Source organism: Aristolochia californica, unplaced genomic scaffold (assembly GCF_029961685.1).
Source record: "Aristolochia californica isolate CCGP_79_NKW_82.1479 unplaced genomic scaffold, dmAriCali1.0.hap1 SCAF_1, whole genome shotgun sequence".
NCBI lineage: Eukaryota > Viridiplantae > Streptophyta > Magnoliopsida > Piperales > Aristolochiaceae > Aristolochia > Aristolochia californica.
In genome coordinates this window covers 150,625-171,544 of record NW_027181770.1, presented here as the reverse complement: position 1 = coordinate 171,544, position 20,920 = coordinate 150,625, and the positions used below count along the sequence as shown (strand labels likewise).

General features: G+C 38.2%; 2 protein-coding genes across 7 annotated transcripts; both read left to right on the top strand.

Annotated features, from left to right (window-relative positions):
- Positions 1-2,647: 2,647 nt before the first annotated feature.
- On the top strand, positions 2,648-6,450 carry LOC137954855 (probable transcription factor GLK1). Of its 2 annotated transcripts, none has more exons than XM_068801764.1 (6): positions 2,648-3,483; positions 3,964-4,104; positions 4,517-4,852; positions 5,188-5,262; positions 5,336-5,434; positions 5,555-5,923. In XM_068801764.1, the coding sequence occupies exons 1-6, from the start codon at positions 3,022-3,024 to the stop codon at positions 5,570-5,572; spliced, it is 1,131 nt and encodes a 376-aa protein (XP_068657865.1). In that variant the 5' UTR covers positions 2,648-3,021; the 3' UTR covers positions 5,573-5,923. The 2 variants fall into 2 exon arrangements, with proteins under 2 accessions (XP_068657865.1, XP_068657861.1); XM_068801760.1 differs by lacking the exon at positions 5,555-5,923 and adding an exon at positions 6,106-6,450 and having other exon boundaries at positions 2,654-3,483.
- A 3,338-nt stretch (positions 6,451-9,788) lies between these two features.
- Positions 9,789-19,467, top strand: LOC137954835 (uncharacterized). 5 transcript variants are annotated; one of them, XM_068801751.1, is made up of 10 exons: positions 9,789-10,131; positions 10,443-10,567; positions 10,691-10,747; positions 10,872-10,985; positions 11,713-11,793; positions 11,893-11,949; positions 17,994-18,146; positions 18,622-18,702; positions 18,797-18,904; positions 19,033-19,467. In XM_068801751.1, exons 1-9 carry the CDS (start codon positions 9,966-9,968, stop codon positions 18,887-18,889), a joined length of 927 nt encoding a protein of 308 aa, XP_068657852.1. In that variant the 5' UTR covers positions 9,789-9,965; the 3' UTR covers positions 18,890-18,904; positions 19,033-19,467. The 5 variants fall into 5 exon arrangements, with proteins under 5 accessions (XP_068657852.1, XP_068657854.1, XP_068657841.1 ...); XM_068801753.1 differs by having other exon boundaries at positions 10,440-10,567; positions 11,713-11,781; XM_068801740.1 differs by having other exon boundaries at positions 10,440-10,567.
- Positions 19,468-20,920: the final 1,453 nt, after the last annotated feature.

The window sequence follows — 20,920 nt, the reverse complement described above, 5'->3', positions numbered from 1 at the left end:
ATGCCATGGGTAAGGAGATGAATAGCTTGTTGTCTTAAGGTACTTGGCAGCTGTGCAAGTTACCAACTGGCGGTGCTGTGGTTGGTTATAGATGGGTTTATATGCTGAAGTATAGTTTTGATAGTACCATAAATAAGTATAAAGCTAGGTTGGTTATGAAGGGGTAGACCTAAATGTTTGGTGTGGATTATGACAAGACCTTTGCTCCTACAGGTGCAACTTAACTCGGTCTATATCTTAATTTTTATTATTTTTAATAAAAAATGTAGTGTTTTCCTATAGAAGTTTGACTGAAGAGGTTTATATGGATCAATTGTCTGAGTATGTTGCTGAAGGGGTAGAGGCATAAGATTTCTAAGCTTTGGAAAACAATGGATGATCTCAAATAGAGATCAAGGGTGTGGTTTAATAAATCTAATAAGGTTGTTATGAAATTTGACTTTTTTCATAGCCATTGTGATCTTTTAGTATGAAGTTGTACACTAGTATTATTAGCCGATGTGAAATGTCATTTGTAGGAAATTATTTTAGACCAAGCATCTAAGAACTTTGAGTTATTTTCTTAGCTTTGAGGTGGCTCAGAGTCGGACTAAGGTAATATTGACTCAAAGAAAGTATGCGACAAATCTTTTGAAAGAAACTAAACTGCTAGAAGCCAAACCAGTAAATACTTCAATTGAACAAGGGTGGACTTATAATGTGAGATGAGTCCACTCTTAAGGAATAAAGCTAATTAGCGCATGTGGTTAAGTTATTGCATATTACTGTCACACAATCAAATATTTCATTTGTTGTTAGTATGATTAGTAAATTTATGGAGTCTACACGAATGGTGCATCTTGATGCAATCTAGAGGATCATGAGGTTTTTGAAATAATCTCAAGGGAATGGATCATTGCATAAACCTCAATTAATGAATCTTATGATTGAAGGCTATTCTAATGCAAATTATGTAAGGTTTACTTGATAAACAATCTACTAGTAGCTTTTGCATACGTTTTGGAAGCGATCTTGTGAGATGGAGTAGAAGCAAATTGTAATGGTTAGGTCCAATGCAAAATGATGTATATGGCGATGGCTCATACTACTTGTGAACTTCTGTTGGTGAAAAATTTAATGGAGAAGATTGGGTTTTCAATTTTGACATTAATGGAGATGAGATGTGACAATCAAGCTGCCATTTTTATGACCAACAATCTAGCTTTCCACGAACCGATGAAACATATTGAGGTCGATTATCAGTTTATCAAAGATAGAGTGTTTAGTGGAAAAATCGCTACTCCATATGTGAACTCTTGAGAACAACTTGGTGATATTTTTATAAAAGCATTAAATAATAGGGGTTTTGTGTATTTGTGTATCAAGATAGGCCTGCTTAATTTGTATCAACTAGCCTGAGGGGTGTATTAGTGTGGACATATGTAATTATGTTAGATAGTAGACGGATATGGATCATTTGATGTATAATTGTAACTCTACAAGATTAATAAAAGAGAAATTAAGTATTTTTCATCCCTGATGAGAGTTTCACATCTGATACTAACATTCTTTGGTTCTCCTATTTCCTATCTTATTGCCTCTTTTTGTTTTTTTGGTCTTCAAAATTCTATATTTAACAATAGAAAAAATTGGGTAGGACTACATACTTGAGTCTCGATGTGGTAAAATAGTAAGAGAGAGAGAGAGAGAAAGAAAGAGATTTTTCCTTGGGAATAAGAATACATAAGTTGAGAAAGATGCAAGAGTCTACTTCTATTACACAATCTTGTTAACGTGTGTTTGATTTTCTTGATGATAAGCATCCAAAGGGAAGTCAAAATTTGAAGAATCTACCATTCCTCTTTAGAGAAATCATGTTATTTTACAGAAGTATTATTTTCTTTATTTAATTTATAACGACCACACTAATATCTATTTTATAAGTTAAAATTATTTTTATAATTTTAAAATAAAAACAGGTGCATCTAACTTATTTGCCGATTTTTAATTATGCCCCTTTTGCTACAATATGTCTCATTCAACAAAAGTTGGTGTCAAATAAGTAAAATTCGTCTTTCAAAAACCCTAGTCAATGTTACTCCATTTTCATTCCGAATACTGCATCCAAATACCCTACCAAGATTTCAAGCTTCAACGAATGCAGCAGATCCCACCTCATTTTCCATCACTGCGTGGACTGGACTCCACCCAGAAGCTGGGTCAGCACTTGTTTTCTGGCTAGCGACTGGCAAGCATTCATCTTGTCCAAGGAAACGGCAAGGCATTGTCTCCTTGTAGATCCGTGTTCTTTTTTTAGTTTAATAAATGCACTGCAGTGCAGGGTTGGTGGAGAAATTTTCCTGACCATGAAAATCAATCGAGAATTCCTCGGCGGACTGTGCAGTGGGCTTCAGTCACTGTGGAAAGAGGTCGGAGACAGGGACATATCTGCCATTATAGGAACAGACGAGTTGATTTTGTCTTTTTCTCTGTAGAAGATACATGAAAAATGAAACCCAATTCACATCATTTAATTTGGATTTTTTTATCGTATCTTTTCTTCTTCTTCTCCTGCTGCTTCTTCTTCTTCTTATTCGTAAACTAGGGAAAGAGAATAAGGGAAATAAATACCAGGCCAAGGATCTCTTTCCTATTTTTCAAAAAATAAAAAAATAAAAAATAAAAAATCCACTAGCAGGCTCAAACAGAAACAAACCTATTCAACAAATCTGACAAGTCTCGACATAACTTGTGGTTGAGATCCAACCTCTCTCCACGCTCCCCCTCTGTGTATACTCCAAATTCCAACCAAAATCAGCCAGAGTCGTCTGCGATTTATCCGTCTCTGCTGTGACTCTCCCGTTTCCGCAACGAATTGCCGGAAAAACCCTGACATTTTTCTCCAATTTCGTCCAATCTAGCTTTTGTTCTACTTTCACGCAGGTGACCTCGTGAGAGGGCGTGTGGTTTGCACGTGAAGTATGAGAACAAGTTGATGATATACAGGGAAAGTTGAGGGTGATTCTCTTTCCCAGTACTGGAATGCTTTCGGTGTCCCCTCTAAGGAGCTGGAAGGATGGAACAGATGAAGATGTGGGGAGTTTCTCTATCGGAGCAGATAATGATTTCTCGGCCGGGGACTTGCTTGACGATATCAACTTCGATGATCTTTTTGTGGGGATCGACGATGGAGATTTGCCGGATTTGGAGGTCGACCCCGAAATGTTTGCGGAGTTCTCCTCGGCCGAAGAGTCGGACAATTTGTCATCGTCGGCGTCTGTGGATAATAGAGAGGAGAGAGAAGATAGGAAAGAGGGAGGAGACAGGGGTCAGAACCACGGAGAGGAGGCCGTCAGCGGCGGAGGGGAAGTCGCTAGCCGAGGAGAGGAATCAGTTGTCACCAACACTAATTCAGTGAATTCGAATGGGGAAAGAGGCCGGGGACCGGCGAGTTTGACGACTGCGACACAGACAAATGGATCACAAGGAAAGCGGAAAGTGAAGGTAAATCATTTCCTTTTTCTTTAAAGAGTCCTAGCGAGCGAGAAAGATTAGATAAGGCAGGAAGAAAAAGAAACTGATCGAAATCTTAGAAACTAGAGAAAAGGCAGAAATCCGGTAACCACGGTAGGATGGTGTAGAGCTGTCGATCGAAGAATCTCATCCTCCACTCTTCGTAATCAACTGAAATCCACCTCCCGAACCCTAAGGAGATCCTTCTCCCCGTTTCTGGTCTTCAAACGTATGACCAGAACCGGCAGGAGTCGGGAGCTGTCAAGCAGGAGACCTAGCTCAGTCTCCATAATCTTTCCATACATATCAGAAGCTGTTTATCAGTAGTTATCCACCATTATTTTTGTAACTTAGAGACTAAAGACAGACTAAATGCGCAGGAGAGAAAGAAGAAAGAGGTCTGCGATTTCTCACTGTAAAATCAAAGTGTGACTTCATTTTGTATCTTTTCTTTTGTTGAATTGGGTATAGGTGGATTGGACACCAGAGCTGCACAGACGATTTGTTCAAGCAGTAGAGCAGCTGGGTGTGGATAAGGCGGTGCCTTCAAGGATATTAGAGCTTATGGGGATCGATTGTCTCACTCGCCACAACATAGCTAGCCATCTACAAGTATTTTCTCTTGCCTTTTATCTTAATCCTAGTAGCATTTTCGGAGATATTTACACTTACAGATGAAATGGGTTCGTTGAGATCGGATTTTCGTCATAATCCCCTCAAAGGATTTTTACTCGGTCTTTTTTTCAGTTGCAAAAGATAGTTTTTAACTTGATATATAGAAATTTGTTTTAGGTAGGAAGAGCAGATTTTCTTGCAAGCACGTTGACATGACTATGCTGTCTGTATTTTGTGTTGACTCAGTGTTTACTGAAACTTATATAAGTTCTGAACAATGCTACCATGAGCATCAGACCTTTCAGAGTTCAAAAATTTGTGTTTTTGGGAGATGCACTTGTTGCATCAGGTCTTGATTTGTCTCTCGAAAAGCAAAGATTTGCTGAACTAAAACGATTGCTTTGAACAGAAATATCGGTCTCACCGGAAGCATTTACTGGCAAGGGAAGCTGAGGCAGCTAGCTGGACCCAGCGGCGGCAACTATATGGCGGAGCTGGAGCTGGAGGGAAAAGAGAAACGGCACCGTGGCCGGCACCAACAATGGGTTTTCCTCCGCCGTCTGCTCTCCAGCCGATAAGGCCCTTACATGTCTGGGGACATCCGACTGTTGATCAATCCTTGATGCATGTATGGCCCAAGCATCTAGTTCCTTCACCTTCCCTCTCCCCTCCGGCCCCTTGGGCACCTCCAGGAGCCCCACCGCCACCTCCGAATCGACCATATTGGCTACCTCATCACCAACGTGTAAGCCCTCGTTGTCTTTAATCCAGGACATTGTTACTCTTTCATAGTTCTTTCTGCTTCCAAATCAAACTTACCCATGAGTACTGGTGTTCATTTGATTTCTTACAGGAACTCTAGCTCATGTAATCATCTAGTTGATAATATCGGTGCTTCTTCTTTATTAGCTCATAATTTATCTGTTTATATATTCTTCTTCCCTAGTAAGAAATCAAGATCGAGAGGAGCCTTCAATTCTACCTCTCAGTTTTCTTGTTTAATATTTTATGTACATTTAATCTGCTTGTCTTTTTACAGAATTAACACCTTTGCTCTCTCCTCTCGTGACTCTCTTACAGGGTTCCAAAAACGGGTGGGTCCCGAACCATCTCACACAAGGAACTCCTTGCTATCCTCAACCACTGGCAATGACGGTATCTGCTCCTTTCTTCTCTGCTCGCTTAGTCATTTGGAAAAAAAAATTAATGGCTGGTAAAATGGATGCAGAGGTTTCACGGACCACCCGTGCCTGGCATTCCTCCTCACGCCTTGTACAAAGCAGATAACAACGTTCGTGTTCCAAATGGGCAATCCGAGTTTTATCCGGTAAGCAACTTCATTTTCATTCTTTTCTCTTTTGTAATTTTACCTTTTGACATATTGTTAGCTGGTTTTTGTTTTTGTTTTCTCTGTACTGAAGGAAGAATTCCTTACTCTTCTGTTCAGAAACGCCAGATAGACTGATCAGTAATGCCCAAACTTTAGTTCAGTTCAGTCGTATCACATTAAATTTCTTACTTCTGCATGGATCACTGCTGCCTGAAGCGGAAATTTTTGTTCTCGAAATTTGAATGGAGAGGATAACTATACGATCGCTACCAGTAAAGACTGGGAGCCACATGACATTTTCAGTGCTTCAGTCTCTCTTGTCTCAGATGAACAAGAGGGAATAAAGGACAAGATGCGACTCTGTAGAAAAGACAAAGGCCAAGGCCAACAATAGGGGTCCAAACTAAAGCCAATTCTCAAGGCCATGAGAAATGGCCAGACAGATGTTCCAGTGATCTGGTGACGCTGCAACACGACTTGCATGTTAGGAAGACAGGTCGCTCTCCTTTCTAACAAAGAAGAATTTTTTACAGGAATGCATGCCCTTTACTTGTAGAAGCGAGTGTTTGAATATAGGATCAGTATATGGTCTGTATATGGCCTCCTGACTTGACTCTCAGTTTCTTACTGTCTGATACTCTTTTGTTTACTTGGTGGTTGCTGGACAGTCGAAGGAGACGATAGATGCAGCCATTGGAGATGTTTTAGCCAAACCAGGGCTGCCGTTGCCTCTTGGCCTGAAGCCTCCATCAATCGACAGCGTTTTGGTGGAACTACAACGAGAGGGGATATCCAAAATACCACCTTCCTGTGCTTGATCACTTGATGGTCGTCTTCAGCTAAAATGGAAAACCTAAAACATATTCGCCGACATTTCCTAGCCGTAAACTCACCCTCTTAGCGGCTTTTTTCCCCCTCTTCTTCATCTGTGTATTCTGTTTATGAATTTAGAGGTGTCCCGTGATCGAACTTTCGGTAATCGTAAATGAACAGTTTTTCTTGATTTGTGCTAAGCTACCAGGTTTTGCCCTCCTGTCTGTCTCGCCTAATTTGTTCTCTTTTCACTATTCTTTGAGCTCATTAGTACTCCCGAAGCGAACCACCAGATAATAATAAAAAAGGAAATATCATTCCACCTGAGATCAGTTGGTGGGTTCTTACCACATCGCACAACTGTCCCTGAAAATGTCGATGTCGGCGGCGTCTGTGGGGGGACCGACACGTTGTTCTGGCTCCGTGTCCCACCAGAAAAAAAGGCTTCATATTCGTTGAGATTTCAAATCACGGGGCAGTCGAGCTGCGAGAACCACCAGATTCCAGCGGTGGAGACCACCTGCTCGGTTTTGGAAGGTAAAAGCCAAGGTTGTGTCAACGTCGGTGAGGGAAGGCGGCGATAACGACAGACATATGGTAACGGCCTACTTCTTTCATTTGGAAATTGTCTTGAAGAGGACACTGCTCGCCGAGATCTCTCTTGACTCCTGCTGAAGGATTTACAGGGCTACTTTTACGTGCTAGGGATAATTGATAACAGTAGAAGTTCCCTAATGAACTGGGGGTGGAACCGGTCCCTTGCGGGAGTCTAAGCGTACTAAACCTGGAGGAAGGGGAAGAACCCATTGATCTGGCCACTTTTCTTATTTCGATTGGCAAATACCATAGCTCAATCTGGATAAAATCGGTCTCATTCTCCTTTTCTTCAACTTGCATAGAAGGGGACAAACTTGTTCTGATACTGTAAGTACCTAACTAATACAATCCAAAAAAATTAGTCAATTAAGGTGCGAAAAACCAAGTCTAACACTACCTAGTCGTCTATAAGAGAGGGGAGGGGGAGGCTGAGTGGCTCTATTTTTTTTTTTTCAAAAACAGCGTCATGTGATGTTACCGTGAGGGTTAATGGATGGCAAAATTTTGATTAAATTGGGTTGAGGTAGGTGACGACCCACTTTTTATACGATTGATTTTTTTTTATTTTTTTTCAAGAAACGTAGAAAGAAACTCTTAAAGAAGGCCCAACACCCCATGGAATATATACTTTGTCTCATCTTCTTTTGTTCTTTTCACTCTTTTATGGCTAAAAACTAGTGATAATTGGCCAATTGTGTGAACGATCATTTTAATTATGGCTAAGCTTCCTGTTGGCAGTGATAATAAGCTTTGTCATTCTTTTTTTAAATTATTGGTTTAAACTTAAAGTTGTAAAACTTAAATATAATGTTATTATTTTTTATTAATATTATAAATTATTTATTTAAAAATAAATCTATTATTTTAACTATGGAGTAATTTTTAGTTAAATATTTAAATAATATCTATTGTAAAAATTATATAAAATCTATAAATTTGTATTTAAATTTTATTTATTTTAACTAAACATATTTATTTTAGTCACATTAAAATTTTCATAATTTTTTATAGTAAGTAAATAAAATAACTAGGAATTTAATTCATGATTATATCAAAATTTAAATTAATTTTAGAGTAAGTAATAATTGCATATTTCCCCTTTTCTTCTTAGTTATCTCATTGTAAATTCATTTTATTAATGAATTCCTTATGCACTTTTCATAAGATTATACTAACACAAAAAATACACTTTATTAAAAGGTACACTATAGCAAAACTTTATTAAAAGGTACACTATAGCAAAGTAGGTTACACCACAATTCATTGTTACTTTCTCTTTCCCTGGGTGATCTAATTTCCCCTAGTAAGAATCCACTTTTTGATTGGTTAATTTTCTAGTTTAAGTGAGAGATAAAGTGAAATTTCTAAGATAGCCAGGTTATAACCTAATTACTCAACAGTATCAATTCCAAGTTATGGAATCAAATTATGAATTGTAAGACTACTAAAGAAATGGGAATGTCTCTAAAAGCCTCGAATATATAGGAAAATAATCTATCTCGAGTTTATGAGTTATATGCTAAAAATTTTAGTCTTAAGTTAGGTCAAAGACTGTTACAAATTACTATAATGAACTACTAAGTTTTCTGCAAGAAATAAGCATATATTTATCCATTTACTATGGATGAGAGGGAACTCTGGAAATAACAAAAGCAGTTACCTGTGGTAAAATCTTTGGATGGATTGGAACCAAAATTTGATGCAGTCAACACACAATTACTTGCCCTAGACAATGTCCCATCATTATCCACTACCTTTAATAGAGTCATGCATGCAGAGATTGCCATTACTTTTGTGGGAGTAAAGAGACTAAAAGTGTTGATGCATCTGCCCTTAACACTCTGAGTTACTCCGTTTGTTAGAGGTGTTCCTGATGAATTGCAGAAGCTTGCCCAACATATTGCACAATTGATTGTTGCACCCTTACTCCTCAGCACCTGTAGCTTTGCCTACACTTACTACTGCTACTCTTGCCAATTTGCCAAATATATCTTCCTTATTCATTGACTTGAAGTAGTCATTTGTTATTAAACATGACACTAACTAATATGTCAATGTCTTCGGTTCAGGGAATGGACAATGTTGTCCCATCTTCATTCATGTCATATGAATGTGTATTATTAGTTCCTAAATTATCACTTAATTTGTTGTCAATAAATCATCTTACAAAATCTATGAATTATTTTGTGACTTTTTATCCATCTCATTATGTGTTTCAGTATCTCAAGATGAGGAAAATGAGCAGTAGACTATATCATTTGGAAAACCATCCATTTTGATGTTTTTTTTGTATTCTTCGTAGTAACAATAGATTAGAGTTTATGAACAAAAAAATTGATCATTCTTTCAAAGTTATGACATCATCCATCGGTCATCATATATGGGGTAGTCCGGAACATAAGAACCATAATCTTTTAGAAGTTGCATGGTAAAATCATGTTGGGGTGATGCAGTACTTGTTGTTTGTTTCCTGGTCAACATGATGTCTTCTTCAATTCTTGGGAGTAAAATTTCCACAAATAAACTGTCTCCTTGTGCACTTAAATGTGTATTTTATTGAGTATTCTTGGACACAAAAGGATACAATTTTTTTGGCGGAAGCAAATACTGCTGTTCATAATAGCTTAGTAAGTGGTGGAACACCCGATCCATTTCTGGAGGCTCAAGAAGATGGTTATTTTGAGTATTGACATTGAGTTCATCAAGTTCGACAAACCCCTCCTATTCTGTTTGGTTACATTGTAACAAGCTCAATTATCGCATTTATCAATGTTTCCAAGGCACGTTCATGCGCTCATATTGGCTTTTGTATGAACTATTTTAGACTGTACTGTACATTACTGTCATTGTGATGTCTCTCAAACTTTAGGCAATTAATTTTTTAAAATCATACAAAATAATCGACATGATTACCTTTTTATTATTCTTGTGTTTGGGTCAGCCAATTTTTCTCCGGCAATCCGACTACTGAGAACTGAACTGTTCAACCAAGCATTCCCCCTTCACAAGTTACTGGATGAATGTCGGTGGGAGAGGAGAATGATTCTCGACTTCTCCTCTCTCTTCATGCTCTTCATTGGAACTCAGCCCGAATAGATCGTTCACTATCTCCAGAACAATGGTTTCCCTCGTTTTCCAGCTTGTTTTCCTGTCCTCCGTGCTTGTAGCTCTCTCTGAAATCCAACCCATTTCGTTTGAGGGTTCCGCATCTGTCCGATGCGAGCATCCCCAAAACGATTCCGTTGTCCAAGTGGAAGAGATGAAAATGAAGATATCTCAACTAGGTCAGTTTTTTTTTTTTTTTTTTTCTGGTGGAAATTGTTTTCCTTCTATTGTTGCAGTTCTCTTAAGATGATGAATGTCGGTCAGCTGTCGCTCTGATCTGATTGAGCATGGTCTCTTGATGTCCGTCGGCCCATGATTTGGCTGCTTCACTCATTGCTACTGACAACCGACTTGAACTGAAACTAGTCAATCTCTTACAATTCATGTTCCCATATTACGTCTAGATGAGATTTTTCGTCTTCTTCCTGAACATTAATCTGCATACTAAAAGATTGCAGTTTACTTAGTTTTTTCTAATTACGTACAGAAGGCATCCTAGAGGACTGTGCCAGACAATCAAATGCAAAAGACGTAAATCTTGAAGAACTAGAAAAAGAGAATGCTCAATTAACACATGAAATCCTTGTTCTCCAAAGCTCTTTGAAGGATATTAAGGTTTGCTGTATGCTGTTTATAGTCATGTGCTGTCATTCCTCGATTGTTTTGTTATGAGTGTAGTTCTCTTTAGTTTTTAAAAAATGTTTTAATGGTGTATCTGTTACAATGACATCTTTGCAGCAAATAGAAGGGGATTCATCCTATTCCAGCAAAAGAATTTCTCAGCTTAAAGAACAGGTTTTCTTTTCTTTGCCATTTTTTTTTCTGGTTCAAAGGGTTGGATTTGGATTCAGTTTGTATCTGAGTTTCTGTTTCTGGTTTGAAGTTTTTACTGAACCAAGTTTTTGACAAGAATACTTAGGTGGGACTTCTATGGGCTAGTTCAAGGAAGAATAATTTTGATATTCATGTTTTAGAAGCTAAAGTCCATGATGCTGAGGAGAAGTTGGAAAAATTAGCCTCACAAATTTTACAGGTAAGTTTAACTGTACATAATATTCTCTGAAAAATTCTTTGGCAGAAGGCGGTCTTAGTAAGCCTTAACCTTTGTTTAGACATGGACAAGATGAATACATTGCATCCACATTGACTCAATGTATGTATACTGCTGAAATTGGAAATAGAACTTGTAATGCAAATATTTGTTTTCCTCTAGTTTTTCAGTATTTTTTTGGTTCTTCCATTGATTACCCTTTTGTCAAGTATGTCTGCAAATGGGTCAAGGAGATGTGCTTGTGATTGTCACCAAAAGCACATGGTATAGTTCTTGTATATTGAGCATTTGACTAGCTGATCAATCATCACCATCATTACTATCATACCCTTGCTTGGACCATGATGGGGTTTGTCACATGAATCCTTCCTCTCCATTTTAATCTGTTATTCATTAACTCAATTATTAGGTCCACCTTCTTCAATTTTCCCCTTATCACTTGCATTTATTGCATTTGGTCTACCCTACTTCTTGTTGGTCCATCATTCAACGTGGACAGTAGCATGGTGTAACATATCTCACTAAGTAAGAGGGATTTGATGGCAAGGTGAATCATGTTTGTAGGCATAGTGTCCCATTCTGAGAGTTGAGTAGAATAGTCCCTTTCATGACATTCTTAGTGCATTTGCACTTACCCTTAAAATTTTAAACTTGCTGTTGCTCTTTTATGAGAGATGGTCATGCATAATAAGTTGCTATTTTTTACCAGGAGGCAAATATCATTAATGAACAGTGGATCCAAATTCAGCATCTTGAACAGGCGCTTCAAATGTCAAAAGTATGTCAATGGGTAGATATTTAACTTCCATGACAGTATGACACATCTGTTATTTAGATAGTTTAATTTAATACTCTCGTGTATGTTCAAGTTGGATGCTTTCTCTGCCAGATTCGGACATCAAAGGCTTGTGAAGAAGTAAAGTATGCCAAATGTGCATTCCTGAAGGTATTAAGTGAATATTTCAAATTCCCTGTTTATATATTTACTAGTTTGGTGTATCATTGTGTCTTTTCCATGAAGTTGCCAATTAAAACGTTGCATCCTAGCACCTAAGAAACTTCTATGTTTATCAATTGGTAACTTTTGGCTTTCACATTTGAGGCCCGCCATCTGATGATAAATGGAAAATATTTGAAGTCCTTCTCATGGTCATAAGCATTCAAGTGATCCTAGCAGTCATACTATCCGACTTTACAATCCAGGCTCATGCACTTGTTTTGGCTTTTAATGGTGAGATTTGTATTAAACACAAAAGAGAAAATGGAAGAGCAGCCATCACATTGTGTTACACGGAGTGTGGGCCAATTCTTAACTTCATTAATTCTTAAATATTTGAAATATCTTATTTATCAAGTGACTATGTATTGTTGGTTTCCTGGTTATAAGAATGTTATTTAAGTGCCAAAATTGTCGCACTAAAAAAAGTTCATAGGAAAGAAAGATCCTGAAGTAGAGAATGCAGTGATCCTTCTCTTTCTTAGTGCCTTACCCAGGTAGCTGTTCCCAGCCTAATGACCTGCACTGCACACAGCATCAGCTAACACTCACTTTCCTAGAAGTGTATAGTTGGAACCCAGAGTACTGTACACCCTAGCTTCCACTGATTGTAATTCCAGTGAATCCTCTTCTTCTGATGATCACCCCAATCTCGAATTGTCTAGACCTTCGAGGGTCTAGAGCCTCCCACTTTCTTCCTCCCCACTTCCCCATCCCTTTAGCCCCTTTATTCTCAGTAACTGTTCCCTAGAGGACTGTGCTGCTGGTGCCAAGTGGAGTTTTGTGGATAAGTCGTAGCTTAAATATTCTATAGGTATCCTTTCCTGCATGAGAATGGTCCCAATTCCTTTCCATGAAGCGTCGGTATCTACAATGAATAGTTTAGAGAAATTTGGTGTGATTAAAACAAGCAATATGGTCATTGCATGTTTTAACTTTTCATATGCGGTTTGGGCCTCCTCATTGCAGAGGAAGGCATCCTTTTGAGTAACCGGGTGAAGCGTTCAGCAATTTTTCAGAATCCTTCCACAAATCGTGATGTAATATCCTGTAAGCCCAAAGAATCTGTGGAGGCCTTTGACATCCTAGGGAGGTTTCCACTTATGCATGCCTGCTACTTTGGAAGGATCAACCGAGACACCCTTTTCAGAAATTAAATATTCTAGACAATCCAACCGTTGCTTACAGAAAGAACATTTCTTCTGATTAACAACTAGGTGATTGTCTTTGAGTATCTGGAGGGTTAACCTCAGATGGTCCAAGAGCGACATAATCAGAATTGTAAATCAGAATGTCATCAAAGAAAACTAGTATGAATTAACGCAGGTGTGGCTAAAGCTTGGAATGTGGAGGGGCATTAGTGAGGCCAAACGACATTACTAAGAGCTTATAATAATACCCTTTGTGAGTTTGGAAGGCTGTCTTAGGCGTGTCTTCTTCCTTCACCCTAATTTGGTGATACCCTGATTTTGGGTCCAGCTTGGTAAACACCTTGGCTCCTCTCAGTTCATCCAAGAGCTCTTTGATGATTGGGATAGGGAATTTGTCTAGTATTGTAATCTTGTTGAGTGCCCTGTAATCGACATAAAAACACCATTCCCCATCTTTTTTTTAATCAATAGCACTGGACTGAAAAAGGGTCTGCTGTCGGGCCTGATAAAGCCAGCTAACAACATCTCCCTCACGATCCTTTCTATTTCAGTCTTTTGATAGAAGAGGTACCGGTAGGGACGAATGTTGGTGGCTTTTTCCTGCCTTTAAGGGTATAGAATGTTCATATGAACGTGCCAGTGGTAGTCCTTGTGTGGTTTCAAACACTTGTGGGAACTCAATGACCAATTTGCAAGATCTAGAGAAACCTCTTATGGGAGTACCTCATCCATCTTAGAAATCCCATTAGATTCTAATAGGCAACCCAATCCTTCGTACTCCAAAATTTTGGTCATAACTTTCAGAGACACCTCTATTGTGGCCAAAGCAGGATTTCTTTGAAACCGTACCCTTCTCCCATTGAGTTTGAAGGTTGTGAAAAACAATTATAGGGACATTTTGGTCATTTGTATGTCTTGATGTAATCTTGTTCTGTATGTCCAACTATGTCTATGGACCAAGTTTCATGTAAAGAGGACATGTAGAATAGATATAAAGATATTAGGGTTTACACTTAAGTAAGGGCACTTTCATAATTGTACGCAACTCTTGTTATAGATAGAGGTTGAGGGGATGTGCACATCCCCCACCGTAGATCATTTTTTTACTCTCTCTTGCCTCCCCCTTCTCTCCCTCTCATTCTCTCTTGAATTCTCTCTTCTTTGACAGAGCAGTAGCGGTGGATTCCAACGATTCGGCGACGATAAGGGGCTCGATAGAAAAAATTTCCCTCTTTTTTTGTTGTGTTTGGCGTTGACGCTTCAGTGGGTGGCAACAGATGGTAATCTTCAGCAGTGGTGGAGCTTCAGTGAAACTTCCAAATCGATTTTAATTTTGGATGAGGGCTTTAGCAAAATGTCTGAAGCGATTTCAGCTCTGGATGTCTCTGACAATGAGTCTTCAAATAGGAACGTTTGCTCTAAGACCAATTTGATGTGGAACGGCCTGATTTTAACGATGCTGACGGTGAATTTGGGGAAGAAAATAGGGGAATCAGAGAAGGAGAAGAAGAATTGGGAATAAAAAGAAGAAGGAGAAGAGTAGAGAGGAAGAAGAAAAAGATCGGGAAGGGGAAAACAGATTACAGTCCCTTAATAATCTGTCTTTCTAATCAGATTAGAGTCCCTTAATAAAGAAATGAAACTGAAATTCGAAATTAAAAAAAAGGGATAAATCACTAATTGATAAATCTCATAAAATCCTTCTTTTAAAAAAAACTCGTAAAATCAGGGGAATTAAAAACAAAAATATGGGGGTGGTGGGTCCTGGTGGGGCCTGACGTCTCTGAGTGTAGACTCGTGTGACTGGTGGCACACTGGTGTCCCTACCATCTTTATTTCTGGCTTGATGTAATCTTGTTTTGTATGTCCAATTATGTCTATGGACCAAGTTTCATGTAAAGATGACACGTGGAATAGGAGATAGAAAAATATTAAGGTTTTCACTTAAGTAAGGGCATTTTTGTAATTGTACCCAACTCTTATTATATATAGATGGTTAGGGGACATGCAGATCACATTTTCACTCTCTCTTGTCTCCACCTTCTCCCCCTCTCATTTTCTCTCTTCAACTCTCTCTTCTTAACTTTTTTCATTGGTCATTGAGAGATTTTTCCAATTCAGACAGACGTCACCTAGAGGCTGAAGCTAGGCCACCCCCAAGACCATGTCGATGCTTTCCATGGCGAAGATATAGAAGTTTTACTTGATTCTTAGTCGGATGTCAATTTCGAGATACAACACCCATCACCGACTGTAACTTTGAAGGAGCAATTCCTGGACCAAAGAAGTACTGATAAAGTTGTAGGAGGCGTCATTGTCGATGAAGGACCACCACTTCAAGTTGGACAAGCAAGCCCCGAAGCTTAAGGGTATTGCTCATGGTGATCCCTCGTCAATCTTCTAAGTAACCTTAAACAATACTAATAAGGTATTGTACTACTTCATTACTAGCTTTTTACCCAAACTAATTGAAAAAAATGAGTGCTATTGAAGATTATAGAGAGAAGAGAGACAAGAAAAGAATGAGAGGAAGAAAGTTTGAAATTGTTCTCCTTGGGGTAGTGCTCGACCCCCATCTTCTTTTATTCACTTGAGTCATAGACAATTACAAATATGCTCGTATTCACTTACACTTCGCTTACATTTCACTTAAATCATTTTATCTCCCAATCTACATACTCAAAATACACAAGATTTTAATTAGAGCTAGATCTAAACATGTTGAACAATATAACATCTAATCTGAATACTACAACTTATATAAAATTATAAATCTACCCTTCAATTGATTTTCTAGCACTCCCCTTCGAGTTGGAGCGTATATGTCCATGAGTCCCAGCTTGCCATAGAAAGATTCAAACTCGCGTTTTTCCTAGTGATTTAGTAAACAAGTCTGCCACTTGGTCGTCAAACTAACATAGGGAGTGATAACTTCCTTCTTCATTACAACATCTCGAATGAAGTGACAATCCACTTCAATATGTTTAGTTCTTTCATGGAAGACCAGATTTCTCGCAATAAATATGGTTGCTTAGTTGTCATAGTACATGGTCATAGCCTCCTTCTTTTGTAGATTATATTGTACACAAATCTCACCCACATCAATTCACTGTCAGTATGAGTCATAGGTCTATACTTCGCTTCAACACTGGTTCTGGTTACAACTTTGTTTTTTGCTCTTCCAGCTAACCAGATTACCTCCCAAGAACACAGTAGCCTGTAGTAAACTTTTTGTCAAGTTCTAATCTTGCATAGTCGGCTGAGAAGGCTTCTATTTTCAAATGATCATGAAATTTAAAGTGTAGTCTTTTTCCAGATGACCCTTCAAATATCTCAAAATTCTATATGCTGCCTCTCAGTGAACCTTATGTGACAAATCCATAAACTGACTAACAATACTAACAACAAAGTAGATGTCAGCTATCTTGTCATTAAGTTCATCATTCTGTTCATCATGAAGATCATGCCAACCTCCATAAGGGTCTCTATTGGTTTAATGCTCAAAAAATTATATTCTTGCAACATGTTTGTGACATACTTCCTCTGTGTTACCTCAATGCTTAGAAAATATTTTAGGGGACCCGTGTCTTTTGTCTGAAAGAGTTTGGCCATGTACTTCAACCTCTTCAATGCCTATAATGAATCCTGCAAGTGGCTCTCTAGATAGTACGATCCGTCTCTCTCACATGTGGTACCGATCGTCCTCCTCATTGTGAAATCCCAGAAAACATTGTGAGAAGGATAAAAAGTTATAAAACAATTCATGGACTTTGTGAGTTGACTAATTGACAATAGATTAAGAGAAAATTTAGGAACGGATAGTACCAACTGAGGTGACATGAAAGAAGATGGAACTAATGTACCCTTTCCTTGAACTGATGAAATGGATCCAGCAGCTAAGAGTTTGCCCACATAAGCTTGCCAAACTTGGCCCAACACTCGTCAAAGAAATGGTTAGACCGTCTACAATGGATACAAACTTCTTGTCAAGCCTACTATCACCTCTTCCTCTACCTCTAGCACACTTCAAGTATATCCGAAGTGACTTTGACCAGCTAAGATAGTTTTGGCCATGTAGTCTTTCAGGAGTAATTAGGATTGTATCATTTCCCTCAGAACTTCCAGATTCCTTTAGGGAGTAATTACTTCACCGGAAATAAAGTTTCAATAACAAGATAGGTGCATAGGGTAGGTGGGCCCCACTTCTCCAATATCAACCAATATGTATGATTCCAACCAACTAATATTGCAAATCAACCAAAAATAGGGCTGGAATCACCTTGGCCAGTATTGGGCTGCTCATCAGAAGAATGGGACTTTCCTAAGTCAAAGAAAACTTAAATGCAGTAGAAGTCAACAACCCTAGGGTTATGGCAAAAAAAAAAAAATGAGAAAAAACATCTTTTTTTGTTAACCAGTCACGCACAAACCTCAAAGGACTTTTTTTCTTGAATTCACAGGCTCAAAAGAAGAAAGAAGCTGGAAGATGAAGGGCTATTATCCTATTTGTACTACTCTAATACCACAAAAAAATGAGTAATGTTGAAGATTATAGAGGGAGAAGATGAGAGAGAGAAGAGAGAGAGTCTGAAATCTCTCTTCTTAGGGGTCGTGCTCAACTGCCATCTTCTTTTATTCACTTACAAATATGCCTCTATTCACTTAAACTACACTTAAATCCTTATATGTCCTAATTTACATACTCAAAATACACCAAATTTGAATTAGAGCTAGATCTAACATGCTGAACAATATAATGTCTACTCTGAATACTACAGCTAATGTAAAATGACGAAACTATTCTCTAGCTAATTTTCTAACACTAATGCTTTAAATATACAGTTCATCAAGGACTTCTATGGACCTTACCTCCAAAAGTTGATTAATTTTCTGGATTCAAATCTGGGTAAAGAATCCATTTGGCCGCCTTATCTTTCACAATCTTCATCCCAACTGAGGATTATCATGTCAGCTGTACAAAAATATCATCATCAGGTTTGAATACTTTATTTATTTTTCTCATTGACAATATTTACTGTTTGACAGTTCTATGGTTGTCCTTGAGGTTTTAAGATAGGGCAAATTATAAGCAATAAGGCTAAACTTTAATCTTTTCATGATCATCCCACAGCTAAAAAACGAAATTAGATTTCCCTTAAACTTTCTGCTTCCTGTTTGAGAAGGAAAAATATTTAGAATATCAAACCTCCTATTATTTAAAAATAAATAAATCAAACTTCCTATTTTGTTAATTTTCCTTTGCCAACTGCTGTGTTTTTTGACATGTGCCAGAGGGTGCAATCTGTTTTTTTAGCAGCCCAAACCAAGATCTAAAAACTGTGAATCTTTGTCTGTCCATCTGTGTCTATTCTGCACATCCACTAGAATACTGCCTTAATTTCCTTTGCTTTCTGCTAAGCGGAGCTAAAGATAAATGTCAAATGATGATGTGATCCACTACTATTTTCAGCTTCAAAGTTCTGTCAAACGGCTCATGGAAAAGAATAAAGTTACCTCTGCTATGGCAAATGAAGAATTGATATTTTTCATGGTATCCATAAAATTAAATCCATCTTTTCTTCCTCTTCTTTGAATTTTATGTTGTTTGGTGGAGAAATGAACTGAAAGTTATTTTGGTATTTCAGGCATCTGTTCTGATTACATTCCCTTTCATGACTTTGTGGCATTTCCTGTTTCAACTAATTAGAGATGCATCTCTCACAGAGAACAGCAGATAATATCACGCTGAATCTGTAAGTGGCCCGTAAATATGATCCTCAGCTCCAAAACTAATCACTTACGATGTCTTTTTTTTTTTTTTTTTTTTTTTGTTAATCCTCTAATCTAGTAAACCTAAACAAGGTGTAAAGCTGTTTTTCAGTTGAGTGGGGATAAAAGAGGTCGTCCGGTGGAGAGGATAGCATGTAGGCGCAGGCGCGGTGCTGCTGCTAGTTATATCTCTATTGATGCCATTGCTTATTATCGCCTGTTGCCACTGCCCAAGGCCAGGTCAAGAAGCTTCATTACCTGGATTGACCGATTCAGCGAATGAAGATGTAAAAATAAACGGTTTGTGTAAGGTTTTTTAAATTTCAAAGATAAAATTAAATTTAGTCAACAGATTACAGGATGAAAATTACGGTTTAACAAATTTGTTTTTATCATAAATAGAGCATGAATTTTGGGCAGTGTAAAGCTCTCAAGCCGTGAGCAAGCATTGTAGTTAACAGTGCTTCCTATCAAGCTGGTAGACTTGCCTTGATCATTTGGACAAACCAGATTTTCCGGCTTTTAACCCCAGTATAAAAAGGACCAATTTACTGGAGGACAAATGTTACTCATGAGTTGGATCTATTGGGTGCTTCTCACGAATCACATGGGGTTTGAAGGGAAGCTCACATGTCTCTTATTCATGCAGGACCCATCTGAACTTGTCCTACTCGAAATCTTCACAGCATTTGCGAGTAGATGATCCCCATCTTTGCAGTTAATGGCCTGATTCGTGAAACCAGTCAATTGATCCTAAAATATTGAAGTAATCAAGTTCTTTGACCGATCACTCAGTTTAATTTATTGTTAGTTGATTACACCATGAATAGTGATTCTTTGATCTTTGAACAAAATATCTTTAAACTACATACAAGCAGTTGATTGTTTCAATACGTGAGTAGTCAATTACTTTCTATATAGTATTTGTGTTGAAATAGTTGATTATTTTGTAATCGATGGGCATTTTTATCCCAATATTAAAAAAAAAAAATTATACAAAATAAAGAGTTATAATTTATACAAACTTTTATCAATAAATTAGAATTCAACTTTTGAAGGGACTAACACACCGGTACCCAAAAAGTTTCACTGATAGGACCTTTCACTTTCAATCATAAAAGCAGAGCCCCCCCTACTCTATCAAGGGTTCAGGTCCTTTCCCTCACTGAGATTCATCTTCTTTCTCCCAGGACCCTCTCATGGATATCCAAATCTTCTTAGAAACTCACTTTGTCAAAAGGTAAAAGGATAGTTGCTCCATTCATTTGCAAATGGTTGAAATAGACTGAAGCAGTTCCCTTCGTTTTTCTTTTCTTTCTTCGGTTTCCGATAATGGTGACAGACGAACTTTCTTCTGACCCTTTGCCTTATCTCTCCGCTCATCACGCCACAAATCCATCAACAATCCATCGTTAGGTATGAAGCCGCTGCTCTGTTGACCCCAGAAAAGTAGGGTAACTAATCGGGAAGAAAAAAAACACTTTTTTCTTTTTATTCTGCGCCGCTCGCCTGCAATTGGACTCAGCTGCATCCAGATTTAACAGAGAGAGAGAGAGAGAGAGAGACGACTACACCATTTATTCTTCTCAGAGTACAAGCTTCTGGTTCGACTGTAAAGATTGTGGGCCAAGTGGCCCGGGACGAACCTGTGACGATTAACGAAAACATTGACAATTTGACATTCATCTCCCTCTCTGATCTGGATAACGCCAGAATAACAACCATCAGCAATAAATAGGGAAGAAACGACATCAAAGCTGGCTACACATTAGGCCATGGGTCGCTTTACAATTCTTACTAGCCATATAAATTCGAAGGGAACCCTTTTTCTGCTTGCTCAACTACATCGGAACCCAACAGCTTCAGAGAACTAACTAATCTTCTCCCAGACATGGTCGTCTACGCTAATCGATTCCTGATTCCTCCTTGTCATAAATTCCCTCTTCTATCTTTTTAAATTTCAACTTCAAGCATTCCTCAAGAGTGGAACTCGTCTGTTC

Coding starts and splice junctions, on each gene's coding strand:
- LOC137954855 (XM_068801760.1), top strand. CDS start 3,022: ATGCTTTCGGTGTCCCCTCTAAGGAGCTGGAAGGATGGAACAGATGAA. Junction 3,484..3,963: donor AAGGAAAGCGGAAAGTGAAG/GTAAATCATTTC, acceptor AATTGGGTATAG/GTGGATTGGACACCAGAGCT. Junction 5,435..6,105: donor GGCAATCCGAGTTTTATCCG/GTAAGCAACTTC, acceptor GTTGCTGGACAG/TCGAAGGAGACGATAGATGC.
- LOC137954835 (XM_068801740.1), top strand. CDS start 9,966: ATGGTTTCCCTCGTTTTCCAGCTTGTTTTCCTGTCCTCCGTGCTTGTA. Junction 10,748..10,871: donor TTTCTCAGCTTAAAGAACAG/GTTTTCTTTTCT, acceptor AAGAATACTTAG/GTGGGACTTCTATGGGCTAG. Junction 10,986..11,712: donor TAGCCTCACAAATTTTACAG/GTAAGTTTAACT, acceptor ATTTTTTACCAG/GAGGCAAATATCATTAATGA.